Below are 18022 nucleotides of genomic sequence, written 5' to 3' on the forward strand. Positions count from 1 at the left end.
CTTCCCCCTGCCTCTCCCATAAAAAGATTTTCCGTGAATTTTTTTGAATGAGTTGAGACAAATCACGTTGAACATCTGTTGGTTAGTTTTCTTTTTAAAAAAAAAAAAATACAGGAGATTCATGATATGATAACTGGAGAGGTGGATTTTCCGACTTAAGCCGTTGGTGCGATTCAGACTTTTCATACTTTCCAAAGACTCTGGGAATTTCATGAAAAATTTCGCCGAATTGTCAAGTCTTTCTGATCTTTTTTTCCCTCGAAGGTACCGCGGTGGTTCCCTCATAAAATCAACCTGAAAATTTCAGACGTGGTCGGAAAGGGCGGCAAGGGCATACGTCGCAGAGAATAACAGAATTCAGCGGCTGAATCTTGGTGGATTAGCATAAAATAATAAGATTCGTCCAAATGCCAAGGTTTTACGTCCAATATTAATGGAAATATACCGCTCTCCGGAAAGTCCAAATATCAGCGTCATCCTCCTTTCTTGTGTGGATCTAAATATCTTCGACTTTGGTCTCATCGATGAAAGATAAGAAGATATTTTCTTTTTATTGCTATTAATGCTACAAAATGGGAGAGACCACGAGATGCGAGAGCTCAAACTTTCATATTTCATTATCAATAGTTAAATAATAACACTAAAATGCAATTTTAGAATTGATTAACTAGTAATCTTAATGAATAAAGTGCCTGATAAAAGGGTTAAATTGTAAATAGTAATATACCGGGGAAATTTGGCAAGACTGAAATGTTCATACAACGTTCTTCCTTAGCACGGCAGTATATCTTTACCTCAAGAGAACATTCATCTAGGGAAATACGCCTTTCGTAAAGGGTTGACTCGGACTAGAAAACACAGGAAGGGGTTTACACTAACGACCTTGACTTTGATTCCATCGATTACAGAGTGGGGGGAGGGGAAACAGTTGTAGGGAGGGGGCGGGGTCATACATTGCTGCAGCGACCAATCAGGATGCGTGCGCTAGCCCTGCTCCTTCCCTCGCGCTAACAAGTTCTCTCCCCGCGGGAATCGTAAAGGGTAGCGACGCCATTGCCAAAATCCCCCTAAAAAATCCGCTTTTTCAACAGGCGAGTGAGCTGCAAGATGTGACATTTTTAGGGAGATCTTGTGGTCTAGCACTCAGAACTGCGCACCTCTTCTGAAGATGAAAACGCTTGCATTAATTATTAGTGAGCGTGCACCAGATTGAAAAACTTCACGACATTAATTTCTGTAAAATTTTTTAACCTCGTGAAAGGGATGCGCCGTTAAAGGGTGGAATTGGATTCTCGCTGAATTTCTGTCACTCCGACCTTCTTTGGTAGTAGTGGATCTACAGGTTATAGGACATTTGGATCGCGTTAAACAGAAAGGAACCAAGCCACATCAGCTATTGCCAAATTTAATCGGACAATTTAATTTTTTACATGAAAACGGCTGTGCGGATTTTTGTGGAAATTTCAGTGAATTTTCTCCATAATACAAAGCAAATTCCTTTAAATTTTCAAAGGAATCTGCATAGACGTTCTCTCGTAAAAAATGTAATTTCCCTGTTAAATTTGGCAATCGCTGATGTGGCTTGGTTCCTTAATGTTGAACGCAGTCCATTTCGTCAACGATTTTTTGTCCGCGCACCTGTTTTTTCCAGTAATGTACGTCCACGCGTTTTTTCGGCAAGGGAGTTTTGGTCCACGTGCCGGTTGAGATCCAAAGTGAATTTGCCCACATGTAAATACAAACAACAATTGCTCACAACGTTTTTGGATGAAAATATATAATGGCTTGGAAGAATCAGGGTTTGCTTGTTTTTTTGTTTTGTCTGTTTGGTCTGACGGAGAATAATATATAGTTGAGAGTTTTGGTAAAAATGGGGGAGCGTCAATTCCATGAGACAAAATTCACTAAAACTCTCTACACCTCTTTGGTGTAACAGGACTTAATTATATTTCAAGAAATTCCCACCTTGTTATACCTGAACCGTATAAACCTCTATATTTGCCTCAGCTAAAGGCTCTTAGATTTTTCTTGTGTACGATAAGTATATTGATTTATTTTGCGAGGAAAGATCTGTACTTTTAAAGGATACCTGTCATTCTTAATACGTTCAATTTCATATAATACTGTGCAACACCTCTGTTGTGAAATAGTTGCTTCAGGCGCCGCCGCACGGCGGGCGGGCGGCCAGCGCGAAACGCGCATTGATTGGCGCCTACAAACCTAAGTGGATACTTCAAGCATTGTGCAATGCGTGAAGTATCCACTTAGGTTTGTAGGCGCCAGTGAGCCTATCGCGCTGGCAGCACGCCGCTCCGCTCTGTTAGGCTTTAATATTTAGCGTTTTTTAACTAATGATTTTGAAATGTTAGCACACTCTGCATTGATCATTCTCATTTAAAAGAGATCTGGCGACCTGGCGGAACACCTCCGCAGCAGAAAACTCTTAAATTAATTAGTGAGTGTGCACTTTCAGCGATTTCAGCGCGTCGCACAGTGGATCGAGTCAATAGGATTGGTCGAACATAATTTGGAAACTTTAAACGCTTAGAACACTGCTTATACGAGAACGAGATTCTGAGGCAGGGTGGCAAAATTTCATGAAAAATAAAATCTTGAAATTTTGCGTGAAATATTTCATGAAATATCAGATATTTATGAAAGATATTAGAAAACAACGGTTCGTTTTCATGTTTTGCAAAATGTAAAAATTGTGACTTTCTTCTATTTTTGTGTGTTTGAGTGCGGGTTGCATACTCTAGTCCCTGAAAAATATGAAATATTTCATAGCCTCGTGAAATTACATGAAATATTTCACTGAAATGTCCAATCTTTTATTTCTTTCTTTCGTTTCATGCAACCCTGCTTTGAGGGTCTGAAAGTGGTTCCGTTGGTATCCTCGTGAAATTTTCTGTCACAAACACCCTTCAAAATTGAAAATGTGACGAATTAAAACGTCAAAATTTGCAGTTTCAGTTAAAAATTTCAGGTCCACCTCTCTGATTGACTCGATCCACTGTGCGGCGTCCCGTTTCGAGATCGATGCCGGTGAAAAATTCATTTTGCGACGAGATATTTCAGATGTTTATTCAAATTTCATGGCGCTGAGTGCTACCTCGTGTTTTTACGTGGGATGTTTGCGTAAGTTGCGGCGGCGGAAAGCTCCCGCTCAGCAATGCCGCTGGAAGTTTCGTCTTTTGAATTCCTATTGACATGGATCTTTCCAAACGGAAAAAAGAAAAATCTAAAATAGCTTAAAACGCTGTTTTCATGCGGCTCATCCGAAAGTGGACTTATTCTTTTTTATGTGGACTGGGTTGCACGGAGAAAAATTAATTGTTAATGTCGCATTTATAATGTTTAAAAAAATGTACGACAAGTATAAATCCTAATTTTACAATTTAAAAAATGCTACATTAACTACGTCCACGGTGAAATGAACAAATTCAATGTCTGAGTTCGCATTTATTTAAATGTAAAATCAGCATTTGATACTTGTCGCACATTTTTTGAACAGTATAAATGATAAATCAACTTTCAATTTTTTCCGTGTGAAGTTAAATACTGCCGCGCTGAGGAAGAGCGCCGTATGAGCTATTAAGCGTTGCCAAATTTCCTTTGACAAATCAAGAATTTTTAGGAAAATGTGTTGATACTTCGTAACTTTGGAACTTTTCGGAAATTTTGGACTATCGGTAGGGTACATTTTTGTAAAAAATTGAATCATTTGAGCCAATTTTGCAACCTTGGAATGGTGTAGCGTCCTTTTCGTGCGAGAAATGACGACTTCTCTCATTTCTTTTAGAATAAATACATCCTTAAAAGATTGTTGTAATAGCCTTTTCCGTCCCTTTTCGTGGCCAAATCGCTTAGTTTCGTATTATCCGCGAAGTTTGCTTATCCGCGGTAGCTACAGATGGACCGAGTTTAACAGAAAGGAACCAAGCCACATCAGCGATTGCCAAGTTTAACTGGGCAATTATATTTTTTACGAGAGAACGTCTATGCAGATTCCTTTGAACATTTTAAGGAATTTGTTTCGCACCACGGAGAATTTTCACTGAAATTTGCACGAAAATCCACACAACCGTTTTCATGTAAAAAATTAAATTGCCCAATTAAATTTGGCAATAGCTGATGTGGCTTGGTTCCTTTCTGTTTAACGCGGTCCAGATCGCCGTGCCGCGGATAATCAAAACTATACTATCCTTTAGTATCCGGAAACGGAACTTTATCGCTGCGTGAAAAAAAAAACAACACGGGGAGAATTTCTCTCGGGAAATATGAAAAACATAAATAAAGCCCACCAGTTAAATAACACAATATATATTCATAAAGTACGGATGACAGATGACTTGTCATTTTCGCGATGGATCGATATAACTGCCATTTAAACCTATGGTAAAGTATCAATTATCAGGGTATACCTCAAGAATCGATTCTTTACCACAGCTTCAAATGTGAGAATAATATATTCGATAGATCCGGAAGCGGAAATGTATCGCTGCATAAGAAAACATGGAGAGAATTTCTCTCGGGAATTATGAAAAACAAAAATAAAGCCCGCCAGTTAAAGAATACAATATATATTCATAATATACGGATGATAGATGACGTGACGTTTTCACGATGGATTGATTTATCCATCATTTAAACCTACGGTAAAGTATCGATTATCAGTGTATCCCTTAATAATCGATTCTTTACCATAGCCTCAAATGTGAGGATATCGATAGCAGTGCTGTGGCGTACTTTGTGATGTTTCGATTGATCAGTGGCGGGGCGTGAATGATCGATTATCGATATTTCTCCATTTAAACCTATGGAAAACAATCGATAAACCGGGCGATCGCAACAAACACCTTAATAATCGATTCTTTACCATGGCCTCAAATGGAGGCATATCGATAACCGATCATTCGCGCCTCGTCACTGATCAATAGTCGACGATTTAAGCCTCGACACCGAATGACACGATATCCGAGGCAACGGAAATTGTCATCGACAAAGGTACGCGTAGTGCAAAGCTCCCGTGGGACTGAAAAATAGCAAAAAAATAAATTTTAAAGAGGGATGGGATTACGGAATCTCGCAGGGATCGGACGATCAAAAGGGATGGGGGAGGGGGATGAGACGAGTTGGTAATGGGTTTCGAATTGGTTTTTGAGCGAGCTATGCATGAAGTTCAGTGGCGTGGCGTGCTTTGCGATATATCGATTGTTATGCCATTTAAACCTATGGTAAGTGATCGATAAACAGGGTGTTCGCAGCGAGCATCTCAATAATCGATTCTTTACCATAGGTTTAAATGGCAGAACAATCGATATATCGCAAGGCACGCCACGCTACAGATGAAGTTCCCCGCGCACGGAGAGGACGAGAGTACCGCCCACGTCATGGATTCGGAATCCGTCGTCGAACTGGAAGTAACGGAGGAATGAATGAAACGAGAGGAGAGGGTGGGGGGGGGAGACGGGAGGAGGTGATAAGCAGAGAGCGAACGTTCGTTAGACGTCAAACTACGTCACGGGGTCGCTGAAAGCGTTGTCGCATGGGGCCCGAATCGATATTGAAAGGGGACGGAATTGCGAGAGAACTATTCCGCCGTGCTACGGAAGAACGCCGTATAAACCTTCAGACGTTGCCATATCTTCTTCAATAAATACCCAATTTACGTGGAAAATTATGGATAGTTTTCTTCAATTTTTTTTGGCAATTTTGCACGCAATTAAATCTAAAATATCTCGAAATTTCGAGGGAAAAAATGCACAATTTTCTTCAAAAATAAACGTTTTATCCGGGGCAATTTGACAACGTCTGAAGGCTCATACGGCGTTCTTCCTCAGCGCGGCAGTGTTCTCGGTGAACAGAGAACGCCGTATTGTCGTGCTATAAGAAAGAATGCCCTATGTACATTCGAGAGCTGCCCCGGAAAACATGTATTTTTGACGAAAATTATCCACATTTTTTAGTGAGATTTTCAGATACTTTGGATCAAATTGCGAACAAAACTGTCTGAAAAATTCGAGGAAAAATATTTGCAATTTCCGTGATGCAAATTTTAGGGTAGATCCGTGCTTATCTTGAAGTTTGTCAATCCGTCGAATTTCTTCATTCGTGCTTTTCTATTTTGTAGTGGCAAATCAGTGTCATCCATCACTAGGGTCTATTTTCAAAGTTGAACGGAGCTGTTGCGAACTTCAGCTCGAGCAAAAAGAAGAGTTGCCTCCAATGGAAAATGACTCAAAAATCACGATGAGCGCGTCAGAAAAGTCTGAAATGCACTTCTAACTTCACAATCTGCTTAAGGAATATGCTCCCCTATTGTTGCTCTCTTTGTCTAGGTATAGCTTTGCCTATCAATTTCAAAAATCAGCCAGCAGAATTAGAGTCCCTTTATACTGAGAGTCAAGACAACGTGAATTCATTTCTGATTGGTTCCCGTATTTTAGGCCTTCACAGTGTCACAAACGGGAATGAAGATTACATTTTCACCGATTGCAAAGATTATAATCTGGAATGGACCAGGGATTTACGGGTTCGGCAAGGAACAAACAGAATGAGAGAATGAACGGAGAAAGGAATTTGAGAATGGGCCGATCAATGATTACAAAAAACGTTCAATTTCTGTAATCTTCATTCTCGCTTGTGACTCCATGAGGGGATGTTGTCTTGACTCTCAGTATAAAGGGACTCTAAGCAGAATGGGCTGATACAGAGGGCCACACACACGTCTCGGACGAAAAGTTGACGAAGGAGCGACTCTTTTTGCGTGGAACTTTTCTTCGGTCGCGTGAGAAGACCGATGTAAAAGTTCCCACGTTTTGGCACGAGTGAGTGATTCAAAGGCGGGTGGCGTGTTACTCACGGGGCTGACTGTGGCAACTTGTTACTCATTATCAGTTGAGGCATTCAGGAAACTGCGCGAGGGAGTTGGTCAGCAGGGCCAAACACGGAACTAGATTCAAATTGAGTTCCGGTTTTCTCGGCACCCCATCCATTTATCCCGGGAAAACTGCCCTCGTGCCACCTGCTCTCCGGTGTTGCAACATCTCCGAGCTTAATATTGAAAATCGATGCAAATTCTGTCCGGTTACCTTGAAAGACTTTATGGAAAGAGTCTCCATGGAACCCAGTGTTCACACTGCCTCTATAAAAACAAATTGATTGCGGCAGACGCACGGGTCGTAAGACAGTATGTTGGAGTTTTCTAGACAACGGGCGTTAAAAATTCAGTATGAAGCTGAAAATCTCAATCCAGAGGGGAAAAGCTCATATGACACCCGGGTTGCATACACGAAAAACTGAAGACGCGCCAGCTTTCTGGACCTATTCTTGTCCATTCAACATGGAGAAAAAACTTTGTGCGTGGGACCCGAAGTTTAGGTCATATGGATCTCTGAAGTTTTCGGATTGAGCATCTGAACACTTTAGGTCCAGTCTCTAAGGTTTGGATCACACATCTGAAACTTCAGTTCTTACATCTGAAGTACTTCGGTTTTCACATCCGAAAAACTTCGGTTCTCACATCCGAAAAACCTTGGTTCTCGCAACAGAAAAACTTCGGTTCTCACATCTGAAGTACTTCAGATGTAATAACTGAAGTTTCAGATGTGTGATCCGAACCTCGACAGCTAGATCTAAAGTGTTCAGATTCTCAATCCGAAAACTTCAGAGATCCATATGACCTAAACTGCGGGTCCCACGCACGAGGTTTTTTTCTCCGTGAAGTGAGACGGCGCCTAGATACAACCATTCCTGCTCGATGGACGCCCGGGTTGCATACACGAAAAACTGAAGGCGCGCCAGCTTTCCGCACGCATTATCTCCTCAGTGAAGAAATAATTAAATCCCACGTTTGCGGGTCTCGGTGGTATTTTCTCGGTCCCGAAGAATTTGTGAGGTCGTAAACGAGAGGACGGGACTGCAGTCATTTTTCACTCTCCATTAATTACTGGCGGAGCAGGGATGCGGCCGTGAAGTAAGCTGCGAGATTGAAAGGAGCGGAAACTTTTCACTTAATTGAGAGAAATTCATTAGCCGGAGCTGCAAACCGTTTAAATTGAATACACGGCTGGCTTCCCGGCAGTAGCGTGGCGTGAATTGCGATACATCGATTGTTATGTAATTTAAACCTACGGTAAAGAATCGATTATTAAGGTGTTCGCTGCGAACACCCTGTCTATCGATCCTTTTCCATAGGTTTAAATGGCATAACAATCGATATATCGCAATTCACGCCACGCCACTGCTTCCCGGTCGTCTCGTAAAAACGTGGCAAAATGCACATCGGGCAGACCTTTACAACCCCCGCCACCCAAACCCTTCCATTATACTGCCGTACTGAGATAAAACGCCGTATGATCATTCCAGAGTTGCCGAATTTCTTCTCAGAAAATAGTTATTTTTGAAGAAAGTTACGAATATTTTTCCTTGAAATTTTCAGGAACTTTAGATGAGATTACCGACAAAATTATCTGAAAAATTGGAGGAAAATTGTTCACAAATTTTCCCGAAAATTCGTGATTTATCGAAGGAAATTTGGCAATGCCTGAAGGTTCATACGGCGTTTTTTTCTTAGCGCGGCAGACTAAAGCCCCATTTTAGGACTTCATTGAGCTCAAAACCAAAGGCAAAGAGAGACCCCACGATCCTCTTTGCGACAGTTAAAAACTTTTACTCTCGGGGACTCAACAATTCTTTATGGATAGTTGCGCTGGTAATAGAATCGTATTTTGTCGCTTGATCCTGGAAATTAGCTAAAAATAATATGATCTGTCGAAACAGCAACTTTCTACGTTCAATATCAACCGAGATATCGCCATTTGAAAAGTCAGGTTTTTGACGTCGTCCACCGCACAACTTTTCATTCACTGATGAATTCCAGTTATTCCCGGTCCTAGACACCATGATTTAGGACGGAATTAAAGTAAGATTTAGGTAAATGTATATGAGCGCATAACTATATTTGAACCGCGTTAAGCAGAAAGGAACCGAGCCACATCAGCTATTGCCAAATTTCATTGTGTAATTCACTTTTTTATATGAAAACGGTTGTGCGGATTTTTGTGCAAATTTCAGTGACATTTCTGCACAGTACAAAGCAAATTCCTTAAAATTCTCAAAGGAATCCGCACAGACGTTCTCTGGTAAAAAATTAAAGCGCCCAGTTAAAATTGACAATATTTGATGTGGCTTGGTTCCTTTCTGCTAAACGCGGTCCATTCCCCCCCCCCCCCCCCCCCCGATGGACTGCGTTCTCCCGTAGAAGGGTTGAGCGTTAAGCCGGAATCACACGTTGAATATTGGAGCTGACTTGAAAGTGGAGGCCATCGGTCTGATGCCTGAATTTTGCCTGAATTGATGCCTGATGCGCGTCATCAGGCGCAAAATTCAGGGCACCAATGAGGATCTGAGCTGTTATCAGTCTGTCGGAAGAATTAGAATGCATTTGATACAAATTTCGATGAACATAACGCGAATTAATGACATCTCAGCTGTTGAGCTATGACTGTTGACTCCCAAATTCAGCTGTCAAATGGAGATGTTGCATGTGTGAGGAATTTGCGATTTGACTGTTGATTCTCAAGTAAAATTTTGCGAGAAACACGAATGTGCCACTGGTTTTTCCTGAAATCAACTCCCAAGCTCAAAAAAAGCTCTCAAGTTGCGGTGAAAATGGAGGGTATATCCCACGCTATCCTGATAGTCCATCTCTATATCAAGACAAACTCTCCATGCAAAGGTACGGAGCAAATACATTAGCAGGGTTGCCACTGCATTTGGGGACTCCAAAACTGAAAACACGGCAACCCTGTCAGTGTATTTGCTCCCTATCTTTGCAAGGAGAGTTTGTTTTGATGTAGAGTTGGACTCTCAGGGTAGCGTGGGATATCCCCGGCCATTTTGGCCTCAACTTGAGAGCTTTTTTGAGCTTGAAAGTTGATTTCAGAGAAAACTAGTAGCACCATCGTGTTTCTCGCAAACTTTTACACAAGAATCAACAGTCAAATCGCAAATTCCTCACACATGAAACATCTCCATACAGCGTGTGATTCCGACATTAATTTCTTTAGCTCAAGAACAAAAACAGCAGAGATTCAAAGAAGATCCAGCGAAGATTTTCACATTCAAATTAACGTAAGTAAGTGCTATTCGACGATCACAATCAATTTCAACTTCAATGTTCGAACGAGTCGGCAACTTCTCTGAATCTACGCACTGCTTCGCGCCCCAATTCCAAACTTCTGAAGAGACCCTTAACAAGTTCCGGATATTTTTCCCTTTTCCCTATCCTCTCAAATGCTCAACGGGATGATATCGAGAAAACCTGGATGAACGACGGTGAGGCGGCACGTCACTCAACGTCGCGGCGTTGCCTTTTCGAACGCAAAATCCTCTTTTTACTTTACTTTTTACGTATTGCGTGAAGCTCGAACTTTCTGAAATGCCGTTTGGCCGACACGCGATCTTCTTTTCCGACAGCTTATCGCGTAACTCGCCGACTTAGAGTTCGGAAGAGTGAATGGATGGTTTCCACCCTCTGTTGATGAAACTCGCTGATAATTATCTCTAGTTTCCTCGAGGATCCCAGGTCGGTGGACTCAGGGGTTGATTATTGAGACGTTACGGCTCTTTTTTGGATTAACGTTGATGAACTCTTAACTTGAACTTCCTTGTCTGCGGGCCGATTATTGAAATTGATAGACAAAGGTATAGACAAAGAAGACAACATGGATATGGAGGGATCCTGTTGGTGGAAGCGAGTGGTTGTAATGGACAAAGGCGGTAGGTAATAGACTTACTAACGGAAACCCACGAGAAACCTGACAGTTAGACCATAATTTTCTCCCTTAGTCTATGAGAACCACCCATTTCAACCAATAAGATCGCTCCATACTCCCTATGTCTTCTTTGTCGATCGCTTTGTCTATCAATTTCAATAATCAGATCGCTGACGGGCCGTATGGATGGAATCACGTAGGAGGGTTATCAGTGTGGATACACATTTTTACATGGCAGCCCGTGAGAATGGGATCATGGGAAAAAACAAGGGGAAGAACAGTTAAGAAGGCTGAAAATACACAATAAAACACCGATACGTTTCGGCTGAAAACTGAGTCATTTTGAAAAATAAAAAAAAAAAAACCCGAAAAAAGCATGAAACTATGATTAGATTGAAGAGTATAGTTAAACTATTTAAATTCAGCTACAACTAGATACAATTCTAGAATAAAATGTTTACTCAATTCTCCGATTGAAAATGGTTTTATTGCGTATTTTGAGGCTTGTTTCCCGTTTCACCCTCATTTTTTTTTTTTTTTTTTTTTTTTTTTTCTTTTTTTTTCATGTCATGAGTAAATGGGGTGTTTTGTGAACAAACTAAAAAATAAAAAAAAATTCGAAAAAGATGTAAGACTATGATTAGATCAAAAAGTATAGTTAAACTTTATAAATTAAGTTATAACTAAATAAAATTTGAGAATAACTCGATTATTCTCGGATCTTAGCCACCACTCTGTGGGTTTCAGGTTTTTTTTCGAATTTTTTTATTTTTTACTTAATTTTCCGATTGAAAATGGTTTAATTGTGTATTATGATCCTTGTTTCCCGTTTCACCCTCATTTTTTTTTTTCATGTTATAGGTATGTGGGGTATTTTGTGAACATACTCGTGTAAAATACGAGTAGCTTAAAAAGGAGAAGACAACAACGAAAAAGAAGAAGTAATAGGAGAGGGGAAAAAGGATCAAGAAAATGACTACGAAAAAGAAGAAGAGAAATAAGAAATACTTTAAGAGGAGTAAAAGAACGAAGCGACGAGAAGAAAGGAAGGAGGGAATAAAGGAATATAGTATGAAAAAGGCACAGAAAGAGGAAGCAGATGAAGAGAAGGGTAAAGAGGAAGAGGAAAAGAGGAAAAACCCATTCTTCTTGTTCCTCTGTCACTTGTGCCAAGTTATTCTTTACTTCCAAATACATTCTCTGCTACATAGGCTGCTGATGCGAATCTTGAATGAGAAATTTGGTCTCCCTGTGGATTTGATTCCCTTGACAGGAGAAAAAACTGCACGCGCGTTACACAATAGGTACCTAATGGTGATTTATCTATTCGCAGCTGTACCAATAAAGGCGAAGGTGTTTCAGTGTGCTACTCGTGGAGTGATTTACCTGGACATCTACGCTCTCCTGCCAAGGAAAAACGTCATATGAGCATTTAGACGTAGCCAAATCATCCCAAATAAAATGATCATTTGAGAGAAAATCTTCGAGTATTTTTACCTAAAATTTTCAAATAGTTTAGATTCAACAACTAATACAATTTTATGCAAAATTTGAAACAAAAAATTTCGCAAGGTTTTCCCGAAAATTCGCATTTTTGGGGGAGATATTTGGCAATGTACAAATGCTCATGTAAGATTTTTGCCACGCTCTCTTGTTAAGGGAAAACGACATATCAGCATTTAGACGTAGCCAAATCATCCCAAATAAAATGATTATTTGAGAGAAAAGCTTCGAGTATTTTTACCTAAAATTTTCAAATAACTTAGATTCAAAACTAATAAAATTTTATGCAAAATTTGAAAAAAAAAATGTCGCAAGTTTTTCCGAAAATTCGCATTTTTTGGGGAGATATTTGGCAATGTACAAATGTTCATGTGAGATTTTGTCTTAATACGATAGTACGTCCCTCATTACGTCGCTCTCCTGATAGAAGGATGTGGATCGTTTTTTACATGGGCTACGGGACCCACGGTGTTATATGGGCAACATGGCTCATACAAAAGACGTGATACGGCTTTTATTTATACTGCCGTGCTAAGGAAAAACGCCGTATGAACCCATTCAGGCGTTGCCAAATTTCTTTTGATAAAACACAAAATTTCGAGAAAACTTATGATTATTTTTCTTCCAATTTTTCAGATTATTTTGTTCGCGATTTCACCTGAAGTTCCTGAAAATTTCAAGAAAAAAATTCATAAATTTCCTTTAAAAGGCAGAATTTATCGTAGGAAATTTGGCAACTCTTGAATGTTCATACGGCGTTTTTCCTTAGCACGGCAGTATAAAGCGATGAATATTTTCACATTAGTAGCTTTGGTTTGCGTGCTTACGTGAGAGTTTTCACGGCCTGGCCCAGTGGCGCGGCGTGGCGTGAATGATCGATTATCGATATCTCGCCATTTGAAGCTATGGTAAAGAATCGAGTATTAAGGTGTTCGCTGCGAACTCCCTGATTATCGATCCTTTTCCATAGACTTAAATGACAGAACAATTGATATATCGCAACGCAAGCCACGCCACGGCCTGGCCCTGCATTCTAACTTTGATTACCTTATCCACCCATTTAATTCGATAATGGCTCATTCGGATCTTTACCTGTTGAAAATGATTTGTTGGGGGCGCTACCGTCGTAAATTGAACGTATTTCTGCCGAACAGAACTATGTGCATTATGATATATGAGCCCTGTTATGCATGTATTCTTATTGGTTTTCAAGGCTCATTTCTTAATGCACATATTTCTATTCGGCAGAAACACGTCCAATTAAGCAGAGGAAAAACGCCGTATGAACGTTTGGACGGTGCTGAACTTCATCCGCAGAAATATTTTGAAAGTTTTTAAAATAGGAGTATCGACGATAAGGGCCGCTTTTGGGTCTACCCTGAATGTCCTCAACTTTACGATTTTGCGCATTGAAGGTTTATCTTACGGAATGCATCATGCTTTGGTCATTTTCGGGCTTTAAATAAAGGTCTGAAGGCGGATTTTGGCATAAAATGCGCGTTTTTGCGGGTTTGCGGTCGAATGCCAAAAAAGCCAGCTTTTCCGTAAAAATTCGCCTTCAAACCCTGTTTAGGCCAGCATTAGACCGGAAACGAGACCGGAGATGACTAAATTTATGATGCATTTCGTCAAATATAGAGCTTCGATTAGCAAAAAATTCGTAGAGCTGAGAGCAAGGGTATTACAGATTGAACCCAAAGCCCCCCTCCACCCCACAGTGAACTTATTATTATTTGCCTGAGAAATTCGGCAACGCCCGGATGCTCTGGCGTTGTTCTTGTTCCTCCGCATGGCGGATTAGCTCACTCTCTATGTTAATTATTTACGATTATGCTTTGTATTTATACGTGGAAATGTGCTCACAGGATAAAAGTTTCCAAGTAGCAACTGCAGCGTTATAATTTTACAACTTTATTGAAGGAACATTTTACGTATGTATAGGTAGAAATTGCAAAGTTGCTCTCTCATTATTACTAACAAAGTTGATATTGCGTGTTGCCTATTCTCTAAGTCAAGGCGCGGATATCGTAGCAACTTAATCGCAATAAAATTGAAGTTTCAGAGCTCGCGCGTTTGCAGTTGAAAAATTATTTCGTAGTAATCGCAGAGGTATATACTGCCGTGCTAAGGAAGAACGCCGTATGAGCCTTCAGGCGTTGCCAAATTTCCTTTCATAAATCACGAATTTTCGGGAAAATTTGTAAACGTTTTTCCTCCAATTTTTCAGATAATTTTGTTCGCAATTTCACCTTCATTTCCTGAAAATTCAGAGGAAAAATATCATAGTTTTCTTCAAAAATAGACATTTTATTGAAGGAAATTAGGCAACTCTCGAATGTTCATACGGCGTTTTTCCTTATCACAGTAGTATAGGATGTCAGTCTGTTGGTTGAGAATTTCCATTTTTAAGCACTAATATTCTCGTTGAATTAAAAAGACACTTATACATCGAAATGAGTTTTGTATATTCTTTGTTAAATTATTCCTTCAAATCTCTTTGGAGGCTCTACTGGTCTGTATTGTGCATTTAGAAGGTTTAGAGAAGTATAAAAGTCTGAACCAAAATAAATAACATATTTATAAACTTTGAGTTGAATTGAACCGGATCATTTAGTGACTCAAAAACTTAAAAAAAACCCATAAGAAGACGTTTATCGCTTTTTCTTTTGAGTTTCAGAATTGATGTTACCTCAAGTTCGTCAAAGTTACGGCACTTTCTCTTTTTGTGTTTCATGTTACATCTATTTTATCCCGCAAATCATTTTCATCATTCTCAAAGATGAATCTTCCTAGTGGGTAATTCAAATGAATTTTACTGCACGGAAAAAAAAGTAGGTGCTAAGTCCCAACCTGGACATTTCCAGTTAGTTGTGGCAGTACCCCATTGAACTAGGCTACTAACCTAAATGTTGCGGTACTACCAGACAGGCCCGCCACATCCTATCTCGGACCCTGGTACCAGTTTTAAGGCCCGGGCCCCGGTTGAAGGACATTTCGACAACGATTTTTTGTCCTTACCTACACCTGGTTCTTCTAGTAGTTCATGTCCACGCGTTTTTTCGGCAGGGGAGTTCGTGCCGTAGTACCTTGATTTATTTTGCGAGGAAAGCTTCGTACTCTCAAAGGACGCCTATCATTCTTAAAATGTTGGAGCGCCTTCGATTTCGTTTGATACCGTGCAACACCTCTGTTGTGAAATAGTTGCTTGAGGCGCCGTGGCACGCTGCGCGGCGCGGCGCGGCTGGCCAACTCCCAACGCGCATTGACGCCTACAAACCTAAGGGGATACTTCAAGCATTGCGCAATGCGTGAAGTATCCCCTTAGGTTTGTAGGTGTTAGTGCGCGTCTCGTGCCGCGCCGGTAGCACGCCGCGCGCCGCTCCGCTCTGTGTTTGGCTGTAATATTTAAAATCGCGGAGTCGGCGTTTTTCAGCTCATGATTTTGAAATTTTTGCACACTCTGCATGGATTTTCCTCATTTAAATTGATGAAAAAAAATATGTATTTAAGGAAAATATAAAATGTGTTTTGTAAATATTAAGGTGGTTCCGTGTCAAATTTAATGATCCCCAAAGCTTTTTAATTATTTCTTTTATATTTTGTGCATTTACTGTGCTGCAGTGGTGTACGCGCGACAAACGCTCTAAAATTAGACGTATTTGACTCTAAAAGATCGATGTACAAAGGGGTTAAAACTAATGATTGCAAGCTCCTTGGTTTTTTCCCCATCTTTATTAATTTTTGTATAGTTTCTTTCAACACAACTCTTATTTTCCGCGGGAACGTAAACTACTGGACAAAATAGGTGCGCAGACAAGAAATCGTTGACGGAATGTCCTGAAACCCGGACCTAAAGCATAGAGGGAGTCCAGGGGCCTCCCTTGGGAAATTTTTAAAATTTTAAATCTACTTAGACGCATATTGAAGCTCCCATGACGGAGATTTTCCATCAGTTTCTGCAGAATAATTCCGACTTCTTTTTAATTTTAGCACAAAATACTTTCGGATTGTTGCATTCAAAACATCTGGAAATTTTTTAGAGGGGGGGGGGCAGATGATACTATTTTCAATACTAGGGGGATTTAAGCCCCCCTGGACTCCCCTTTTGTACGTCTATGGCAAGGAAGTTGAGCCATTGAAGTCGAGAATGCCCAGACTGGAGACTCTTAGCATCCGACGACGGAAGAAAATGAAACGCAGTTACTAAAAATATCAATCTATACTAAAAATCTTGAAAATAGGTAGAAATCTTTAAAGAAGTACGAAAAATTCTACAGTGTCCCAGCGTGTTTTTGAAAATTTATTCACCTGTTGCCAAATTTTTAGGGTAAATTGTTCACTTTTCCTTAAAAGACAAGAGTTACATGTGAATCGTAGTGGTTTTTCACCAGTGACACGGGCCCCTCCAGGGCCCGGGCCCCGGAACCATGGACCCAGTATCTCTCTCTCCCCCCCCCCCCCTTGTGGCGGGCCTGCTACCAGAATTACTTGGAAATGTTCATATCATCCAAAAATTAGGGTAGTATCCAGATTTTAGGGGATAACCACTGACGATTTTTCTCCTGTGTTAAGTTTGTATCGATTATCCCACCACTGATGATCAATCTTCAAACATTTTAATCCTAAGATAAGTCACATCGATTGCGCATGTAAAACATTATGTATCTAAGTTTGCAACGACACAAAGTTACTGTCACATTTTATTTTGATGCAGAATAACCGGCCGATTCTTGAAAGCTCTTAAAATTTTTCTTGGCTTTTTTTAATAACACCCGAGAAAAAATTCACGCGGAAGACTTTCTTCTATCCACCGAAAAATTAAAGAAGAGCGCAAAGTTTTAAAAGGTCACCACACTGATATGAGTGCATTCCCTTTCCACTCTCGAGATGCGATCTCTTACAAGGAAAAAAGTTGTCAAAAGAATGGTTGAGAGTACGCAAGTTCGGAATGTCAGAACTTTCAAGGTTCTTTTTCAAGAGGGAAAGAGACGTGTGATCGTTTGACGTAGTATTTGACTAAGAGAGTTATTGATTAAGTTCAAGAGATCTCTAAAAGTTTCTTTCAAAGTTACACCACTTAAATGAACTTCGGTTTTCAAGAGTGGATCAAGGATTGTCGTCCGAAAGAGGAGACTTGATTAAAAATGTTCCCTCTAATAGGCGCCACTCTTGATCAAAGAGTCAGAGTGTGTGGTCGGAGTTGTTCCAGTAGATACTGGTGGAATAAACCTCTAGACGGGGTACAAATTTAAGCTTTCTGTTACATGTTTACTCTAGGTTAGACTGGTAAGTAGCAAAGTATGTTACATTGATGATAACATACATAAAAGCCTGGTAAATCAGGTTATGACATCGCGACGTTTCAGAGGCATGGAATGTTTTTTAGGCGCAGGCTGCAGGTGGATGGTAAAAAACCAAAATAATAAGTGGATAATACTCACCAATGTTCGAGTCTGCCTTGGCGACATGAATGGCAACGACGAATAGCCAAATCACTGACCAGCGCCTTGCCATAACTGCAACCAGAAATATCGATCTCATTAGCGAGTAACAATATCAAACACAGTACCACGCGGTGAAAATAGCATAATATACAACGAAAAATTTTCCCGAGGCCCATCTTCGGTTTGAGATAAGATTAGAAAGGATAACTTCACATGGGATCACCTGTAGTGTTAAACCAACGGTCAGAAATTGGTAAATTTGGTTCGCATACGGGACTATACTGTTGTGCTAAG

At 40.3% G+C, this 18022-nt stretch overlaps 1 protein-coding gene across 3 annotated transcripts in view; it reads right to left on the minus strand.

The window, feature by feature from the left end:
• The window catches only part of IA-2 (tyrosine phosphatase IA-2), a 136328-nt gene that overhangs the window by 95645 nt on the left and 22661 nt on the right, over positions 1-18022 (minus strand). For all 3 annotated transcript variants that reach the window (XM_072304256.1, XM_072304255.1, XM_072304254.1), the window contains exon 2: positions 17726-17800. In XM_072304256.1, the coding sequence (XP_072160357.1) occupies positions 17726-17798 (73 nt within the window). In that variant the 5' untranslated portion in view covers positions 17799-17800. The remainder of the gene's footprint in view (positions 1-17725; positions 17801-18022) is intronic.

This window comes from Bemisia tabaci, chromosome 9 (assembly GCF_918797505.1).
Source record: "Bemisia tabaci chromosome 9, PGI_BMITA_v3".
NCBI lineage: Eukaryota > Metazoa > Arthropoda > Insecta > Hemiptera > Aleyrodidae > Bemisia > Bemisia tabaci.